This window comes from Lytechinus pictus, chromosome 2 (genome assembly GCF_037042905.1).
Source record: "Lytechinus pictus isolate F3 Inbred chromosome 2, Lp3.0, whole genome shotgun sequence".
Taxonomy (NCBI): Eukaryota; Metazoa; Echinodermata; class Echinoidea; order Temnopleuroida; family Toxopneustidae; genus Lytechinus; species Lytechinus pictus.
Window position 1 is genome coordinate 45,987,659 of NC_087246.1, and position 18,007 is coordinate 46,005,665.

An 18,007-nucleotide genomic window follows, 5' to 3' on the forward strand; every position below is an offset into this window, starting at 1 on the left:
TATTCAAGGGAAACCAAAATTGTGGTCTACAAGTTAGGCAGGGTCCTTCTACACAGGTTGTCACTAAAAGCAGGTTGACTATAAACTTGACTGTATAAAATGAATGATACCGTACTACACATGACAAGTGATGAAATTTCATTGCATACTGTACAGGGGAAATGCTCACTTGTTGTATCACAAGATAGAAACTTGACAAATCAAGTGCAAAGCATGATGGAGTGCCACCATATATGACAAATAGGCAGCTACAGTTATAAAGACCCTACTTATTCATTTATCATTCATTTTTAAATAATAGATGGATTATCACCATACTTTTAGGCTATAAACCGGTATCTGCTTTTGATAAAACCAACTTCATGTCAGGGCCTAACTTCCCTTTAAAGCAATATTCATGTTTATCCTTCAAATTTTTATTACAATTTTCTACATCTTGTTGCCATGACAACATGTACATGTATAAATGGAACAGATTTGGTTGATCTCTTTCTACTTCAATCTAGTCTTCATAAGTGGACAAGTAAACCCCTGAATCCAGACTGATAATGAGTGATTAGCACCTTGAGCAGTATGAGCACTCTGTAAAATGAATATGAGCCAGCCAGCCCAGCTGATATGAGAACTTTCATACCATACATTCATGTACAGTTAGAGTTTAATTTGATTTAACTCATTTCAAATGATCATAACTGATTGTTGATTCTCTACGTTACAGTGCCTTTCACCATATTACATCAAAGTTTCATGAAATTAGACTTGATTCTTCTAAACTTACAACAAAACAAAACACAAACCATTAAGATTTCGATATTACACTATTGAACCTATTAATTATGGAAAAAAATTGGCACCTACATGTACATATATATACTGTACATAATTTGCATCTCATTTCTTTTATGCAGATGAGACCAAAAAACAAAGGAATGATTAAAGATATGACTACAGTATGCTGTGGACTTCAGATTTAGAAATTCATGTATTTACATAGAAAATCTCTTGAATATTTCCTTCTGTTATATTAAAGGTCAAGTCCACCCGACAAAATGTTGATTTGAATAAAAAGAGAAAAAATCAAACAAGCATAATGCTGAAAATTTCATTAAAATCTGATGTAAACTCAGAAGGTTATGCTTATTTTTCACAAAACATTTATTTGCACAACTCAGTGCTATGCAAATGAGAGTTGGTGATGTCACTCACTATTTTTGTTCTTTGTTTGAATTCAATAATATTTCGATTTTTACAGATTTGACAATAAGGACCCTCTTGATTAAACAACACAATGTTAAAACAATGGTAATTCCACATGTTCAGAGAGAAATATAACTTTTTTTCACATGACAATATGGAGAAAAATAAATTATTTCATGTTTCATACAATAAAAACAAAAGAAATAGTGAGTGAATGACATCAACTCTCTTATTTGCATATCACTGAGTTTTGCATATGACTGTTTTGTAAAAAATAAGTGAAAATTTGAAATTTCATAACTCTCTTATTTTACATCAGATTTTGATGAAATTTTCTGTGTTTTGCTTGTTGAATTTTTCTCTTTTTATTTAAAGGGATGCTCCATGCTGAAAGTAATATGATTTGAACAGATAAGGAAAAATCAGATGAACAAAACACTGAAAAGTTGATCAAAATCGGACAAGGAATAACAAAGTTATGGCATTTTAAAGATTTGCATTATTCAGGTGAAACAGTTCTCGGCATGTCTTCATGAATATTCAATGAGCAAACTGATGATGTCATATATCCACTTGTTCTTTTGTATCTTATTATATGGAATTACTTTCAAATTTTTACTTTCAAGAACTGAAAAATTGGAATGACAATTGATTTAGTGCATTATATCATTGCTGTGACTTATTTCATTACAAGGGAGACATATTATTCACACATGTATGAAAAAAGGGAAAGTGGGGATGTGGCATCAACAGCCCACCCAATGAATATTCATGACGACATGTATATAACTGTTTTAACAATGTATTGCTAAACATTAAAGTTCAATAACTTTGCTATTTGTTATCCAATTTTGACGAAATTTTCAGCATTTTGCACTGTGAATTTTACTCGATTTATTTAAATATAAATACTTTCAGCCTGGAGTATCCCTTTAAATCAACTTTTTGTTGAATTGGACTTGTCCTTTAATGTATTCATAACATAAAACAAATGTTACCATCTGTAAATTCAGTTTATGTTAAAGATCACTTTCGGAATTTGCCAGTGTTTCTTTATCATCGGGGCTGGGTCCCCTACGAGAGTGTTTCTTGTTTTGCAGTTTGTCTCTTTATACACACCCTCCAGGTGAATCCAATCTCCTTGAAAACTATAATGGCTATTGACACGATACTAACCTTCTCTTCAATGGCTTGCAGAACAGACATCCTGATAAATTATACGATTAGTTGATCTCCAACTCTTCTCTTGAAAGTCTGTCCTGAAGTCTCCCTATCCTACAAGAACAATAACAATAATCACACATTACATATTACTTACAATGTACAATAGCATACAGTATGGTTCAGGATTCCGTTCCGTCACGGTCCAAAATCCCACTTTATCCGACAGGACGGAAATAAGGTATAACTTTACTTTAATATTTGCCAGAAATTGTAAGAAATTAGTTTTAATGGTTTAGTAGTGTCAGTGTACTCCTAAATTAATACCCTATGGGGTCCCAGCCTCCCAGCTTATAATGTCCAATATAACTATCTGAAAATTTATGAAATATGTGTCGGAGTGCTCCAAACTATTATTTTTTTACAAAAAACTTGAAATTTGAACTGATGTTTCGCAGATAACCTCAAGGAATACGATAGGATTGATTGTAGGCCCGTTTCGAGTACAAGTGTACACGCACGGTCAAGTCAGTGCATGTGTACTGAATCCCATGACCGTGTACACGGTAGCATCTGCATAAAACTTGCGTGGGAGTTGTAAACAAGTGAACAAGCTCACAGCCTCACATTGATTCTAAGTTCTCATACGCTACACAACTTTTAATCACTATAATTCCACTTTCATACCCGCCCCTAAATTTCTGTACTTGTGCAAGAAGCCATAGCGCTCACTCACAAGCAACCACTAAGTACATAATTACCTAGTGAAACAGTAAAAAAGATCAGCTTAAATTTCCCTCAGGACACAAGTTTAGCCACACACTCACTCGCATTCAATTTACAGCTCACATCAACGTGTTTGTCGATTCTTATCGACAGAGAATTTTCTTACCGATAACAGCACTAATATTCATAGTACAAATTTTGAGCTTTTCAATGAAAGGGAAGATCAAAGTCAAATTCACTTTGAAATTTCAGGTTTTGGTTCCCAACTTCTGGCTCCGACCCAAAAATATCCAAGACTATTGAAAGGGGAATTGAGGCCCACCGATGTAGATACTGTTCTAAGGCCTTGGTGTTGGTGGCCTTAAATTCATTCATGCCCTGCTAATGTGAGTTTACAAAAATTATCCAAATCACATTGACAACTCAACACCTAATGAGCAATAACTCAAAGGTTGGATCATACATGAAGATGCTTCATTTTTAAGTGATGATACCTATGTACAACTGTTATAATATAACTTCAATTTAATAATAATAAAAATAATAATGTCATATTTTACCCAGGGTAGCCACTTCAGTTCTGAAAACTGTTCTACCAGCCAGCCCTGCTTAACATGATAATATTATCATTACACCGGCTTTAGCACAGCTACCTTTATCATTTAGTCATTTACTTTTGAAATGACATCCTTGTAATGCCTTCAGATTATCCAAATCAGTTTTCTGCCAAAGTTTAAAAGTCGAAGTCTTGCTTGCATTATGCGATTTCCAGACCTAGCTTGTTCACAACTAGGGTCTTGAGTAACGCGCCCAGAATTCAACATGTGCCGCCATTCGACATGGCAAATTCATTTCACGAGCCAGGACAGTCAATCACCACAACACACACCCAGCGTATACATGAGCGCGACGGGCGATTTCGCCCCGATGACAGCCAAAATCACGGCCTAAAATTCCCTCAAAATGCATGCATTGGGGCAACCATTCTTTCTAGTGTTGTCCCATGATCTGTTCCAAACAATTCAAGATTTAGAAAATCAATATTCTAACTGTGGCAGAAGAATATTTGCATTTATTGCACACATACTTTTTACCCCTAAAAAGTAGCCCTTCAAATGAAAAAAATATAGAAAAATAGCCCCTAAAAAATCAAAATTATTTCCTATCCTGCACACACCAATTCATTTTATGACTTAAAAACACATGTGGACGTTGAGATGGGTACCCCCGGGATATCAAATTCTGATAGTTTACAAAAGTTAATCATAAAGGTTCCTTTGTAAAATGAAAATAATTATATGCCTTTTTATGATTCCTAACATCAAAATATAGTGTAAGTAGCATCAATTGTCTAAATCTTTAGATACCGAAACATACTTGACTAATTCTATGCATGTATATGTAATAAAAAATTATCAAAATGTTGATAAGAGTCTGAAAACAAAGGATACAAGTCCAATTATGGATGGCCTGACGTGGCAGTATCTTTATAGATTCAATCCATTTTACTTCTTCAAAATGAATGGTTTTGTGGCGTTTTACCAACAGTTTTATAGCTTCTGGATATTACAATTACTGATCTTTCCCACTTGTTTTGCAATGTAATTATAACTTATATGATTGACAATGTAAGATTATGATTTTCAAATTTTGAGGTGCTTTTGCATTTCATAGTCTACCCACGTTATGCCACTACGTCATTAAGTTCGGTATGCTCGACCTGTAATGAAAATCATAAGTCAGAAAAAATTGGAACCAGTGGGATTCGAACCTTATTTTTCTGACTTATGATTTTCATTACAGATCGAGCATACCGATCTTAAACAAATGGGAGTAATGCCAAAAAAATTTTGTAAACAAATTATAATTTCCTCCTATTAAAGCCTCTTCATTTACTATCTATTGTCCACGCCAGACGGCATTCGAATACTAAAGAGGATCGAGGGTATTTGATTTCCAGTTCATCTTGGCTTAGCCGTGAACCAGAATAGGCTGGTGGTTAAGTCGCTGCCCGGAAAGCAGTAGATGGCAGGTTCGAATCCCACTGGTTCCAACTTTTTCTGATTTATGATTTTCATTACAGATCGAGCATACCGATCTTAAACAAATAGGAGTAATGCCGAAAAAAATTTGTACACGAAGTATTATAATAATTTTCTATAATCACGTATTAAATTTTACTTGCTACATAATAATTTTTATCTATAAATTGTTCTTCAAAACGGCATTTTGTAACATCGCTAATTGAAGGTACGTCATAAAGAAGCGGTTCAAGGGTCAGGCCTATTGTATTTGCTTTGTTGACAAACGGATCGAGGGATCTACACGAGATCGGTCTGGTAAGAAACCTCTCATTTATGCCATTTATAGTGAATAAAATTTTTATCCCCTTATATGCATTAGGCGTATGAAGGTTCATAGATAAATAAAATTCACCCGTACAAACCGATTTCACCCTCTAACTACGGATTTCCTAGGGAAATCCATCCGGGTGTGTAGGTCTCGCTTATGCGAAAAGTTCTCTCCTTCTACCCCCGTCTCGATCAGCCATTTTTGTTATGAATCGTAACAAAATGGCCGATCGAGACGGGGGTAGAACTAGAAGGAGAGAACTTTTCGTTTTTTTGAAGTTCCAGTCTGTGCCTCGATGTCAGGAAACTGCCACTCGTTAGACCTTCATCCATATCATCGCGGTAAGTGCATAAATTCTGTTTTCACTATTCATTTGGAGAAATATTTAGACCATAAATCACGCTAGTCCTGTGAGTATGGTCAAATACACGGTAAGCCCCTGGGCTCCGGCCCGCTGCGCGGGCCGGAGCTCCCTGGGTTAAGCAGAGAGCAGTTCATTATTTCTAATTCTATTCAAATTGAAAATAATTTAAAGTTTTTTAAACAACCATTATAAGGGAGAAAATATTTGGAAAAACAATAATAATATGGACAGTAAACTAATGAAATAAGAGACATGATCTCATCTAACAACATAGCCTTAGGCTGGCTCTTGATACTGATGAACTCAACACTAAAAACAGGAACACCGCACCACCACTCATCATATACACGGAACCTCCTCTCTCGCAGTAGAGAGCCTACGGGTTCGAGTGAGGATCGGAGCAGGCGTTCACTATGCACCCGCTGGTCTCCGCATATTCACACACAGCATTCGCATCATCACTTGCTCGGTGTTCGACGCTTAGTGCCATGTTCAGCAAACACCAGTCAGAAAACCTTATCAAAATCATTTCCAATCTTAAAATCGCATATCGAATAAAACATAGAAGTACAAACTACTTACCCTACCACCAGAAAATACAAAATTGTTATTTATACCGGCGCTATTTCCCTATTTTCCTCGCATTATTACACTCGTGTGTATTGCCAATATGGTCGACATTGAACCGAATTGCTGGCCAACTGCAGAGGATGTTCATACGCTGATTTGAAAATTACATGAAAATGATCTTCGATGTTATCCCACCATTCTAGAATATAACAAAGAAAAATAAAAATAGATTTGATATCGATTTCAATTTAAAAGGAGTGAAAGGAGTAAAATCTGAGAACTATTCTTTCATGCGGACGTACACAAAAAATATTCGTGGCAGGGGTGACGTCACAGCGAGATACTCCGCGCGCCCTCTCGTACCCTCCCACTTTGGGGCGTCGCGAATACCCTCGAACTATCTTGGGCGGCGTCCCTGAGCCCCCAGGCCCCATCCCCTTCCGAAGCGAGGGGCGATCGAGGGACCATGCTGACAGCCTTCCCCCCCCCCTCCCGCTTTTGTCCTTGTCAATAATGTCAATAATAAACATAGGCCTACAAACACGTGACGATCTGATGATGCGCTTATGTGTGTGTCAAAGTGGCGCGTACGTATTATAGGATTTTTTTTCCTGGGGGGGGGGGCACTGGGGGTCCTTGCTTTTTCAGGGGGGCAACATTCTTTCTGTGTGTATGTGTCACAAGGGCAGATCCTACTTTCGCCAATAGGGGATAGGCCCGAAATTATCTTCACCTATATTTTCCCCGATCAGTCAGTGAGTCACTTCTTAGCTTTATTCTTATAAAACGAAATAAATATGAAATAATATCATACGCCCTATTCTTTTTTTTTTTAGTGCGAGCGCGAAGCGAAGCGCGAGCGATTTTTTTTTAATTTCATGTATTTTGTCCTGAAAATTTAACATTCTGGGCAATGTTTATGATCTTGAACGAAGCGTATGGCTTGATATAGTTACTGTGAACGCCAAGCGCAAGCAGAAATTTTTAATAAATGTTCTATAATAATAGTGATCGAAAAGGGCTGTAAAGGACTGTTTACAGTTACCCACGAAGACGGTACATATTTCAATAATGGGAGCATGAAGCGCGAGCTAAAAAAATTTGACATTCCGACCTAAAAATTGTCATTCTAAGCACTTTTTGTAATCATAAATGGGATAGGTATGTAACTAAATAATTGATGCGAGCGCGAAGCGCGAGCAGAAGAAATTTGAGATTTTAGACCTAAAAGCAGGATATTCTTTTCATATTTTCTAAATCATGAATATGGTTAATTGGTTATCATTAATAATGCGAGTGTGAAGCACAAGCAGACAATTACTGATATTCTGATCTGAAACTGGCTAATTTAAGCACATTTTAAATTAAAAAAAACATGCAGGCTATCGCGCATGTTTTAGATTTTGACCGAGAATCTGGGCATTCTGAATACATTTGTTTAATCATGAAGATCAATAATGCAAGCGCGAGCTGAAAACATTTGATATTCCGATCTGGAAAAAGGTCAATTTAAACACTATTTCAAGCCCTTTGTATATACAGTTGTATATAGGAAATTTGTGAAGTAGATGTGGATCAGACTTAATGAATGATGCGAGCGCGAAGCACGAGCTGATATTTTTTGTTATTATTTTAACAAACTTGGACCGGTACATTCTAAGGACATTTTGTCATCATATGAAAATGGTGACTATCTTCCTATTATTCCTAAGCTTGTCGATATTCCATTCTGAAAAGACGCAATTTGGTTATTAGGAATTCATGAAAATTATTTTCTTATGTATTAGATCAATAATGCAAGCGCGAGCCGAAAACATTTGATATTCCGATCTGGAAAAAAGGTCAATTTAAACACTATTTTAAGTACTTTGTACAGTTGTAGGAAATTTTGTGAAGTAGATGTGAATCAGACTTAATGAATGATGCGAGCGCGAAGCACGAGCTGATATTTTTTGTTATTATTTTAACAAACTTGGACCGGTACATTCTAAGGACATTTTGTCATCATATGAAAATGATGACTATCTTCCTATTATTAAGCTTGTCGATATTCCATTCTGAAAAGACGCAATTTGGTTATTAGGAATTCATGAAAATTATTTTTTTATTTATTAATCTGCGTAATGACAGCGAGGAAGTTGTTAATTTTAAGGCTTAAAACTGGAAATTTTAAGCATTTTGTAATTATGAATACGCATTACAATGGTTGATACATCTTTAACAATTAATGCGAGCGCAAATCGCGAGCTGAATTTTTTAATAAAATGTAATGAAAAGGGGAACTTGTTTGGTTATATGCGTATCAAAAAAGTTTACACTTAGAAAAATTCCTGTAAAATTACACATTTGTAATATCTTGAAGATTTTTCCACATTTTAACATTGGTACAGATCCATTTAAGCAAATGACGATAACTGTCGAAAAATATTTCCGCTTGAGTGAGCACCTGCACCTACTTTTGAAAAGTTAGTGAAAAATGATTGAGCATAACTTTGAAATAGTTATGCGAATAAAAGTAGACCTTAATCACGAAGAACACATGGAATTTAGCTAGTAAAATTGGTTTGAGGATATCTTTTACCCTTTTTAACTTGTTTCCTTGCCCAAAACACTTCGAAGAGTGCATTGTGCCCCACCCCATGCACTCCCCCACACACCGAGGCATTCGTGACGATATTTGCTTTACACTGAGCTGTGATTTACATGAAATGGCTTAGGCTTGATTTTCATTTTGTTAATCATTGTCAAGCTTGGGAAAAGTGTGTAGAAACAAGTATTAAATGAAAAATGAAATGTAGACCCACTTTAAATTATAAAAACTTAGTGAAAAAATGCTGGAGATGTCTTATATAAACTTTTGTTCAGATTCAGTTATGTCCTCAGATCCAGCTGGCACAAAAAGGGTAAAGGTTGTGCTTACTAAGTGTTGAAATTTCAATTTGGTTAGCACAATTGTTACAAAATGCTTGAATGTATCCGATTTATTTAAATTGTCTAAAAGTGCAAGGGAAATGTATGAGAAATGTTTTGCAGGTTAAGTTTGATTTGGCCCTTTCTCCCGGGGGGGGGGGGCACTTACATTGACGAGTGGATACCATGCGCGACCAAAAAAACACGTAAAAAGGATGTCTTTTTCAAGATAGGGCACGCTACGTACGTAACTTGATAAGGGTGTAAAAAACACAAAAATATTGAAAAAGTGGTATCTATTTCGCTCGGAAAAATATACGTGTTTAGGGTCAAATATGCAGGGATGATAAAACAAAATCAAAATGTTTTATAAAGGATGTCCTTTTTGCCCCAACACTATACGTGTTTAGAGTCCGATTTGCGCGAGGTGTGGAAGGTGTCTAAAGGTAAAACCGACGACCGACGGACGCGTGACATAACAATAAAATATCTCTGTACTTGTTTAGGGGTTCATTTCAGGGAATACTTGCTAAGAGTATCGTTTTGTTTCCAATACTTGTTAAGGGGTGCATTTTCAGAATATGGAAAATACATCGCTGTACTTGTTTAGGGGCTCAGTTCTGGGAATTGCCAATAGTCTTTGTTTCTAATACTTGTAAAGGGTAGGGTTTCACACGCCAATACTTGTTAAGGGGTGCATTTTCAGAAGATGGAAAATACGTGTTTAGGGTGCTTTTCAAGACCCCGTGGTCGCGCATGGTATCCACTCCTCAATGGAAGTGGCCCCCCGGGCCCTTTCCCCTTGCACAGCGTGAAAACTAGCATTTTTGCGCAAACAGATTTCTGCGAGCTTTACAAAAATGGACAGTGCTCACTCAAGTGTAACATTCGGTCAAAACTTTTACTTTCATTGGATAGATGAGACCCAAACCCAAGATTATATGTGAAAAAATTACCCACATGCTGTATATTTTTTAATTTTCAGGGATTTTTCAAAGTGTAAACTTTTTGTTGATACGCGCTGTAGAATTAATATAGAGTATTACTCACCAATCAAAATGCGAGCGCGCAACGTTAACTTATATAGGCATACGTTTGACAATCACATCTGAAAATTGATATTTTGATAACTTTATGGAATACACGAAGACAATCAAATAATGCGACCACGCAGCGTGAGCTTAAAGTGTTGATAATTTATGTAGACCATAAAACGGACATTTTACAGAGCACTTAAATTTGTAAATTAAAAAATAAAAAATAATGAAAGCTCGATGTCCGAGCTGAAATATGTTTTGTATATTGACTTCAAAACTTGATAAGCTCCATATCAGCCTATTGAGCAAGATGTGAATCTTATCGAACAGGCAATTCGGGCGTGAAGCTCAAGCGAAATTTTTATATAGTAACATGAAAGATTTTTTTTTTTTTTGCAAGTCTTTCCTTTACATTATTTTATTCACTCGTCTTCCTCCTCTTATTTTCCTCTTTTTTCCTTCTGTCTTTCTCCTTTTTCTTTTTTTCTTTTCTTCTTTTTCTTTTTTCTTTTCTTCTTTCTCCTTTTTCTTGCTCCGCCAATTTTTTTTAGGGGGGGGGGGGGGGCACCTGGGGGCACATCAAATCTCAGGGGGGCATGTGTCCCCCAGGCCCCCCCCCCTTAGCTACGCCACTGGTGTATCTTTTTTGGGGGGCGTGGTCAGTCCATCCCCCTACCTCCACATTCAAAACTGTACCGTGGCCCCGACCCCTGGCATACACATGCTTGACCAGAAAAATATATATATATTGAGGCGCTAAAACATCACGAGGAAATGGATGACAAATCCCTATGACAGTTTAAAAAAATATATGTATATACATATATATTGTCAAACCCATAGACCTACAGTTAAGTTGGAAAGGGAGTTCGCTTTTTCAATAATTTGGTTCTCATCGGTATAAAAAGGTTATCGACTCCATAACTGTCAACCTTTTCCATATTTCTGAAAATTCTAACAAGCATCATGCACTTAATTTAAGAAAAATATAATTATTGAATTTTCTGGCAAGCCCTTACTTTTATGGCCCTATTATCTGATTTATATAAAATAAGAATAATTTAAAAGATGCATTGGATTGAAATGAGCAGAGGTACACGGGGGCACCTACTATTGACAAAGCTCCGTTGCCAATACTCGTAATTAAACCCCATATAGGCCTATTTTACAAATTAATAGCTTTTGTTTTCAGTATAATTATTTGTCCATTTTTTTCTCATATTATTTTCTTTTTCTGAGGTGTGAAATGTGTATAGAAATTAAATGAGACAAATGTTAACACCTCTCCGCCTCTGTAAAGGTCCACAACATGGGTCGGAAATATTGTACCCCTATCTCCTGGAGGCAGGGGCGGATCCAGCCTTCACCAATAGGGGGAGGCGGATTTTTTTCAGCCACATTTTCCCGATCGGCAGCTCGAAGTTGATTTTTGTTTGTTTCTTTGAAGGGTTGTCTTATTTTTTAGTCACTTCTAAGCTTTATTCTTATAAATCAACATAAATATATAATAATCTCATAAGCCTTTTCTAAATAAAGCGAGCGCGAAGCGCGAGCTTTTTTTATTTCATGTATTTAATTGTCCTAACAATTAAACATTCTGGGCAATGTCTGTGATCCTAAACGAGATGTGTATCCAACTATATAATTTTGACATTTCTACCTGAAGAATATAAATTCTAAGCACTTGTAATTGTGAAAAGGATAAGTATATAATTAAACAATTGATGCGAGCGCGAAGCGTGAGCGGAAAAATTCGAGATTTACACCTAAAAATGGGACACTCTATTCAAGTTTTGTCAATCATGGAAAGGATGAGGAATTTGAAACATTACTACATTAATACTGTGAGCGCAAATTGCGAGCAGAAATTTTTTGATATTCTGGTCTGAAACTGGATAATGATTTAAATAAAGAACAAGCTGCGTATCTGAACATGCGCGTGCGTGTTTCAGATTTCGACCAGAATCTGGGCATTCTAAATAACTTTTTTAATCATATAATCATAATATAGGTATCATGTTAATTCATTTCTATAAACGGTCCCTTTCAGGCTGTCATATTTTTTTGAAAAGAAGTATTTGAAAAGCAAAAAAAAAGGGGGGGGTCCTCATGTGCACTTTCAAAAGGGGGGCACATTTGGGTAAAAGCGGTGTATTAATACATTACAAATTTTGATTATGGCTCTCAAAGAGGGGTGGGCGCTGGACGGCTGAGCCCCCCTCCCCCCGATCGGCCAGTGGGGCCGGGGGTCATATTCATATGATTTCCCCCAATCGGCTGCTGCTAGAAGATCTGAAAGTAAGTGATATATGAATACTTTGCAGCTTTATTGATCGGTCCTAAATTCATTATGAACGCCCGTCAAGCGCCTGATTTATAATATTGTATTATTAAACCTGAGAACGGGAAGTATTAAGCACAGTTTGAGTTCGTGAGCATGGTTAAACACATATAGCTAGCGCGAGCTGATTTTTCATGTACTGACCTGAAAAATCAACCTTTCAAAAAGCAAGTTCACTTAAAATAAAATGAAGAAAAAGAAGACTGGCATAATGCTGTAAATTTCATAAAAATGAAAAAAAAAAGTTTTGCTTAATGAAAATCCATATTTTATTGTTCGAAATAAAATCTGTAATAGAAATAGTTCGAAAATAGTTCGATCTTCTAACGTCTTTTGGTCTTCATCCCCGTATTCGGGGGGGGGGGGGGGGGCACCAAATTGACCTTAATCTCACATCAATTGTTTAGTAGATAGATACCCATCCCATTCATGGTTACCAAATGTGCTTAGAATGTCCAGCTTTGGGTCGGATCATTTTTTATATTCGAATATCAAAAATGTTAAGCTCGCGTTTTTCGCTCGCATAAAATAATTTGTTAGTTACCCATCCTGTTCATGGTTACAAAACGTTCTTTATAATGTCAAATTTTGGCTTGAAATCTAAAAAAAATAATCAGCTCGCGCTTTGCGCTTGTGTAAAATGTTGAGATATAGATACCCATCCTGTTCTTGATAACTAAAAGTGCTTAAACAGTGCGTCCCAGAAAAAACGAAACCGAGATTTAGCGATGATTTATCATAACTTAATCACACATAAAATAGACAAATGACCTACCAATGTAAAGCTCAGAATCTCCTCTTTCATCTGATATTACTTAGATTATTTCTCCTTCACGCATGAGTGAGCAAAAACAATTTGAAGAGGGGATACCAAAACGTCATTTGGCGGGTTGTATCTGGCTTTCAAAAGGAAAACCACATTTTTTAAAAGTTCAATATTCAAAATGGTCAAGAAATAACAAAGTTCTGGTTATTTGAAATAAGGCTTGAATTTCAATAATTTCATAAAATGAAGAGGTTTTACCGGCTAGCGTTCAAACTCACTCGACACTCCGTTTTGTTTACGATCAGCCATTGTTAACCATGCGATAGCTTTTGTGGGAAACCGGTGAAAACAGTTTATTTAATTAAATTATGGAAATTCAAGCCTTATTTCAAATAACCAGAACTTTGTTATTTCTTGACCATTTTCTGTGATTGAGGTATCAAATTAAAGAGCAGATATTGAACTTTTAATACATGTGATTTTCTTTTTGAAATTCAGATACCCCCCGCCAAATGAGTTTTTGGTATCCTTTCTTCAAATTGTTTTTGCTCACTCATGCGTGAATGAGGAATAATCTAAGTAATATCACTTGAAAGAGGAGATTCTAAGCTTTACATTGGTAGGTCATTTGTCTATTGTATTTGTGATTAAGTTATGATAAATCATCGCTAAATCTCGGTTTCGTTTTTTCTGGGACGCACTGTATAGACTTTCCAAATTTGAGGTCAGAATATCAAAATTTTCAGCTTGCGTTTCGCGCTCGCATCAATAAAAATATTAATTGTTTATACGTATACCCATCATATTCACGGTTACAAAGAGTGCTTAGAATATCGGATTGGGAAACATATACATGTAGATGAAAATATTTTCAGCCCCCTCCCCCTATTTTCTCATTTTCCTTTGACACAAAGTTGTATTCCCTGAACATGTAGTATTAACACTGTAATAACATTTTATGGTTCAGTTTAGTTAAGTTGGTCCTATAATGACATATTGGTAAAAATTGAAATATTGTATAATTCAATAAAAAAATAAAACAAATAGTGAGTGATGGACATCATCGACCCTCTCATTTGCATGTCACTGAATTGTGCATTCAACTGTTTTGTGAAAAATAAGCGAAACCTTAAAATGTCATAACTTTTTTTTTATTTTACATCCGATTGTTTGATTTTTCTCTATTGATACAAATCAACATTTTTCTGGGGGTGGACTTGACCTTTTATGAATGGGCCTCCTGAAAGCATAGAATTTTAAGCACTTTGGGGTTTCAATTTAGTTTAACTCAACCACGTAGCCAAGATTTAATTTTGGAGGGGGCGGTAAGTGCAAGCGAAGCGTGCCAACCAAAGACGTTATAGTAAATATATTATTACGGAAGAATAAAACTGCGTCAAAGGAAAATGAGAAAATTATAATAATTCATATTTCATACAATAAAATACACAAGAAATAGTGAGTGAGTGATGTCATCAGTACCCTTATTTGCATACCGACCAGGATGTGCATATACATTTTTTTGTGGAATTAAGCAAAACTTTAAAAATGTCATAACTTTCTTATTTTACATCCGATTTAGATGACATTTTCAGTGTCATGCTTGATGGATTTTTCTCTTTAAGAGCTACTTTAAAGGGATGGTCCGAGCTGAAAGTATTTATAGCTTCATAAATAGAGTAGAAATCACTAAGCAAAATGCCGAAAATTTCATCAAAATCGGATAACAAATAACAAAGTTATTGAATTTTAAAGTTTAGCAATATTTTGTTAATACAGTCGTCATGAATATTCATTAGGTGGGCTGATGATGTCACATCCCCACTTGTTCTTTTGTATTTTATTATAAGAAATTAGGTTTATTCAAATTTTACCTCCAAGAACTAGAAGAATCGAATTGACAACTGATTCAGTGCATTAGATATTTATTGCTGCAACTTATTTCTCTATAAGGGAGACATATTATTCACACAAGTATGAAATAATGGAAAAAAATATGATTTTATGTAATAACATAGGAAAACGGAAAGGGGAGATGTGACATCATCAGCCCACCTAATGAATATTCATGATGACTGTTTTCACAAAATATTGCTAAACTTTAAACTTCAATAACTTTATTATTTGTTATCCGATTTTGATGAAATTTTCGGCATTTTGCTCAGTGAATTCTACTCTATGTATTAAGATATAAATATTTTCAGCCCGGACCATCCCTTTAAGAACGACTGGTGATCCTTTCTAATTGTGCATGGGAAATGATATTGAAAATTAAATGTTCTGTGGTGATTATTTAGAGCGGAAGAAAGGTTCACCAGTCGTTCTTAATGGTATACTCCGGTCTGAGATATTCATGTCTAAATAAATAGAGTAAAATTCACTGAGCAAATTGCTGAAAATTTCATCAAAATCGGATTACAAATAACGAAGTTATTGAATTTTTAAAGATTTGCATTATTCTGGTGAAACAGTTATAGGCGTGTCTTCATGAATATTCGTTAGATGGGATGATGATGTCACATCCCCACTTTCTTTTTCTTATGTATTTGCATGAAATCATAATTGTTTCATTTTTTAATAAATGTGAAATGATGTGTCTCCGTTATGATGAAATAAGTTGCAGCAAGAAATAACTAATGTACTTCATCAGTTGACAATCCAGTTGTTTTAGTTCTTGGTCAAAATATAATTGAATAAACCTAATTTCAAATACTAAAATAAAAAAAAACAAGTGGGGATATGACATCATCAGCCCACCTAATGAATATTCATGAAGACATGCCAAGAACTGTTTCACCAGAATGATGCAAATCTTTAAAAATTCAATAACTTCGTTATTTGTAATCCGATTTTGATTAATTTTTCAGCATTTTGCTCAGTGAATTATGCATTTAAGGCACCTATCTTTGCCTGGCGGGGGGGGGGGGGGGGGGGGGCATTTTCCGAAAAGTTAACAGGGGCGCCAAAATTAGGTCGGGCCCCTGGGGTGCTGCAAAATCCTGAACATGCCCCTGGTCTTTATCGGATTTTGATCAAACTTTCACAAGATATTTTTTCATAAGTTTTCTCCTTTCATTAAAACCAACTTATTATAGCCATTCTATATTCCTATTTCTATATCAATGATAAAAATGCTTGTCCTTTTTTGTCTTCTCCTTATAGATTAACCCAAAGCTGATATGCCCCACCCCCTCTCTCTCTCTCAAATTGTTATTTCAAGTACATTTTATTTTTATTTTAGGATAGTAAAAATGTTAAAAAATTACAGAACATTATTAGCATAATATAACACATGAAGTCACATGGAAACGATCATATAATATACATGTATTTAATAATCACAAGACTGCTTCCTTGGTATATACTGTTTAGTGTATACTGTATTAAAACAATAATCATTCAATTCCAATACATGGGGCATCACCCACTACATAAACAGCTGAGTCAATAATTAAAACGAAAAAGTGATGATAATTTCTGGGGTGATTTAGATGTTGATATGCCGAGGATTATACTGTTCATCTCTAGCATTGAAACCAAAAAGCCATGATTTGCTCAATATTTCACATTATTATCAAACAATAAACTACAAAAAGAAAAAATTTCTATAAAAATACTGGCCAATCAGAAGCAAGCACACCCCCAAAAAACTACTACTTTAACTACTACTACTACTACTACTACTACTACTACTACTACTACTACTACTACTACTACTACTACTACTACTACTACTACTACAATACTACTACTACTTCTAATAATAATAATAAAAATTGTTATAATATTAATAATAATAGTAATAATAATAATAATAATAATAGTTTTAACAATGATAGTAAATAAAACAAATAATGAATTTTATTCATTAGATAAATAAATGAATAAATAAAAAATAATAAAAAAAAATAATCTACAAAGACAATATTTTCCGATTGACCTAAGTCACCTCACTGTCCTAACAATTGGACTTTATAAAGTTGATTATACTGTTTATTTCTGTCCTATTGAGAATACATTATTGCATTATCACGGGCATACTGAAAACAGTAATGATGGTTTAGAATATACTCTAAACAGTACAAACAATATCAAAACAAAAACTATTTTATAAACAGTGGTTTTAACCATAACTAGCATATACTTGGCATCCTTTGAAGAAAGTTCATTATTGGATCTTTGTGCATAAAATCAAGCTTAATCATAACCCAAATCTGCTTTCAAACTGTGGTCCAAACCCGAGTGAGCCATCGCACACTAGGGTATTTGGATATCATCAGCTGTAATATCACAATAAGGCAACATATCATATCCTCTGAATTACGACCAAAGAATCTTTGCATTCAATGTTTCTGCCACTTATACCCTTTTCTCATGAGCCAATTAAGTTTTCATTAACCCTGTACTATGGGGGGGGGGGCTTTATGGCAAGTTAGCCCCATCAGCAGTCCTGGGTTTTGCCCTTTTTGTTCTAAGGCATTTTTGCAAAGTTGGTTAACCCCACCAACAGAAAAGGAATCTGTGGCCCTCCAAAATAGCAGGGTTAGCCAGGCAATTTTTGCAGTGTTTATTTTGAAAGTCCT

General features: G+C 35.2%; 1 protein-coding gene across 2 annotated transcripts in view; it reads right to left on the reverse strand.

Moving 5' to 3' along the window:
• The window catches only part of LOC129278981 (AP-1 complex subunit gamma-1-like), a 46,052-nt gene extending 39,356 nt beyond the window's left edge, over nt 1–6,696 (reverse strand). For both annotated transcript variants that reach the window (XM_064094916.1, XM_064094915.1), the window contains exons 1-2: nt 6,383–6,696; nt 2,374–2,472 (exon numbers count right to left, since the gene is read on the reverse strand). In XM_064094916.1, the coding sequence (XP_063950986.1) occupies nt 2,374–2,403 (30 nt within the window). In that variant the 5' untranslated portion in view covers nt 2,404–2,472; nt 6,383–6,696. The remainder of the gene's footprint in view (nt 1–2,373; nt 2,473–6,382) is intronic.
• Between the last annotated feature and the right edge of the window lie 11,311 nt (nt 6,697–18,007).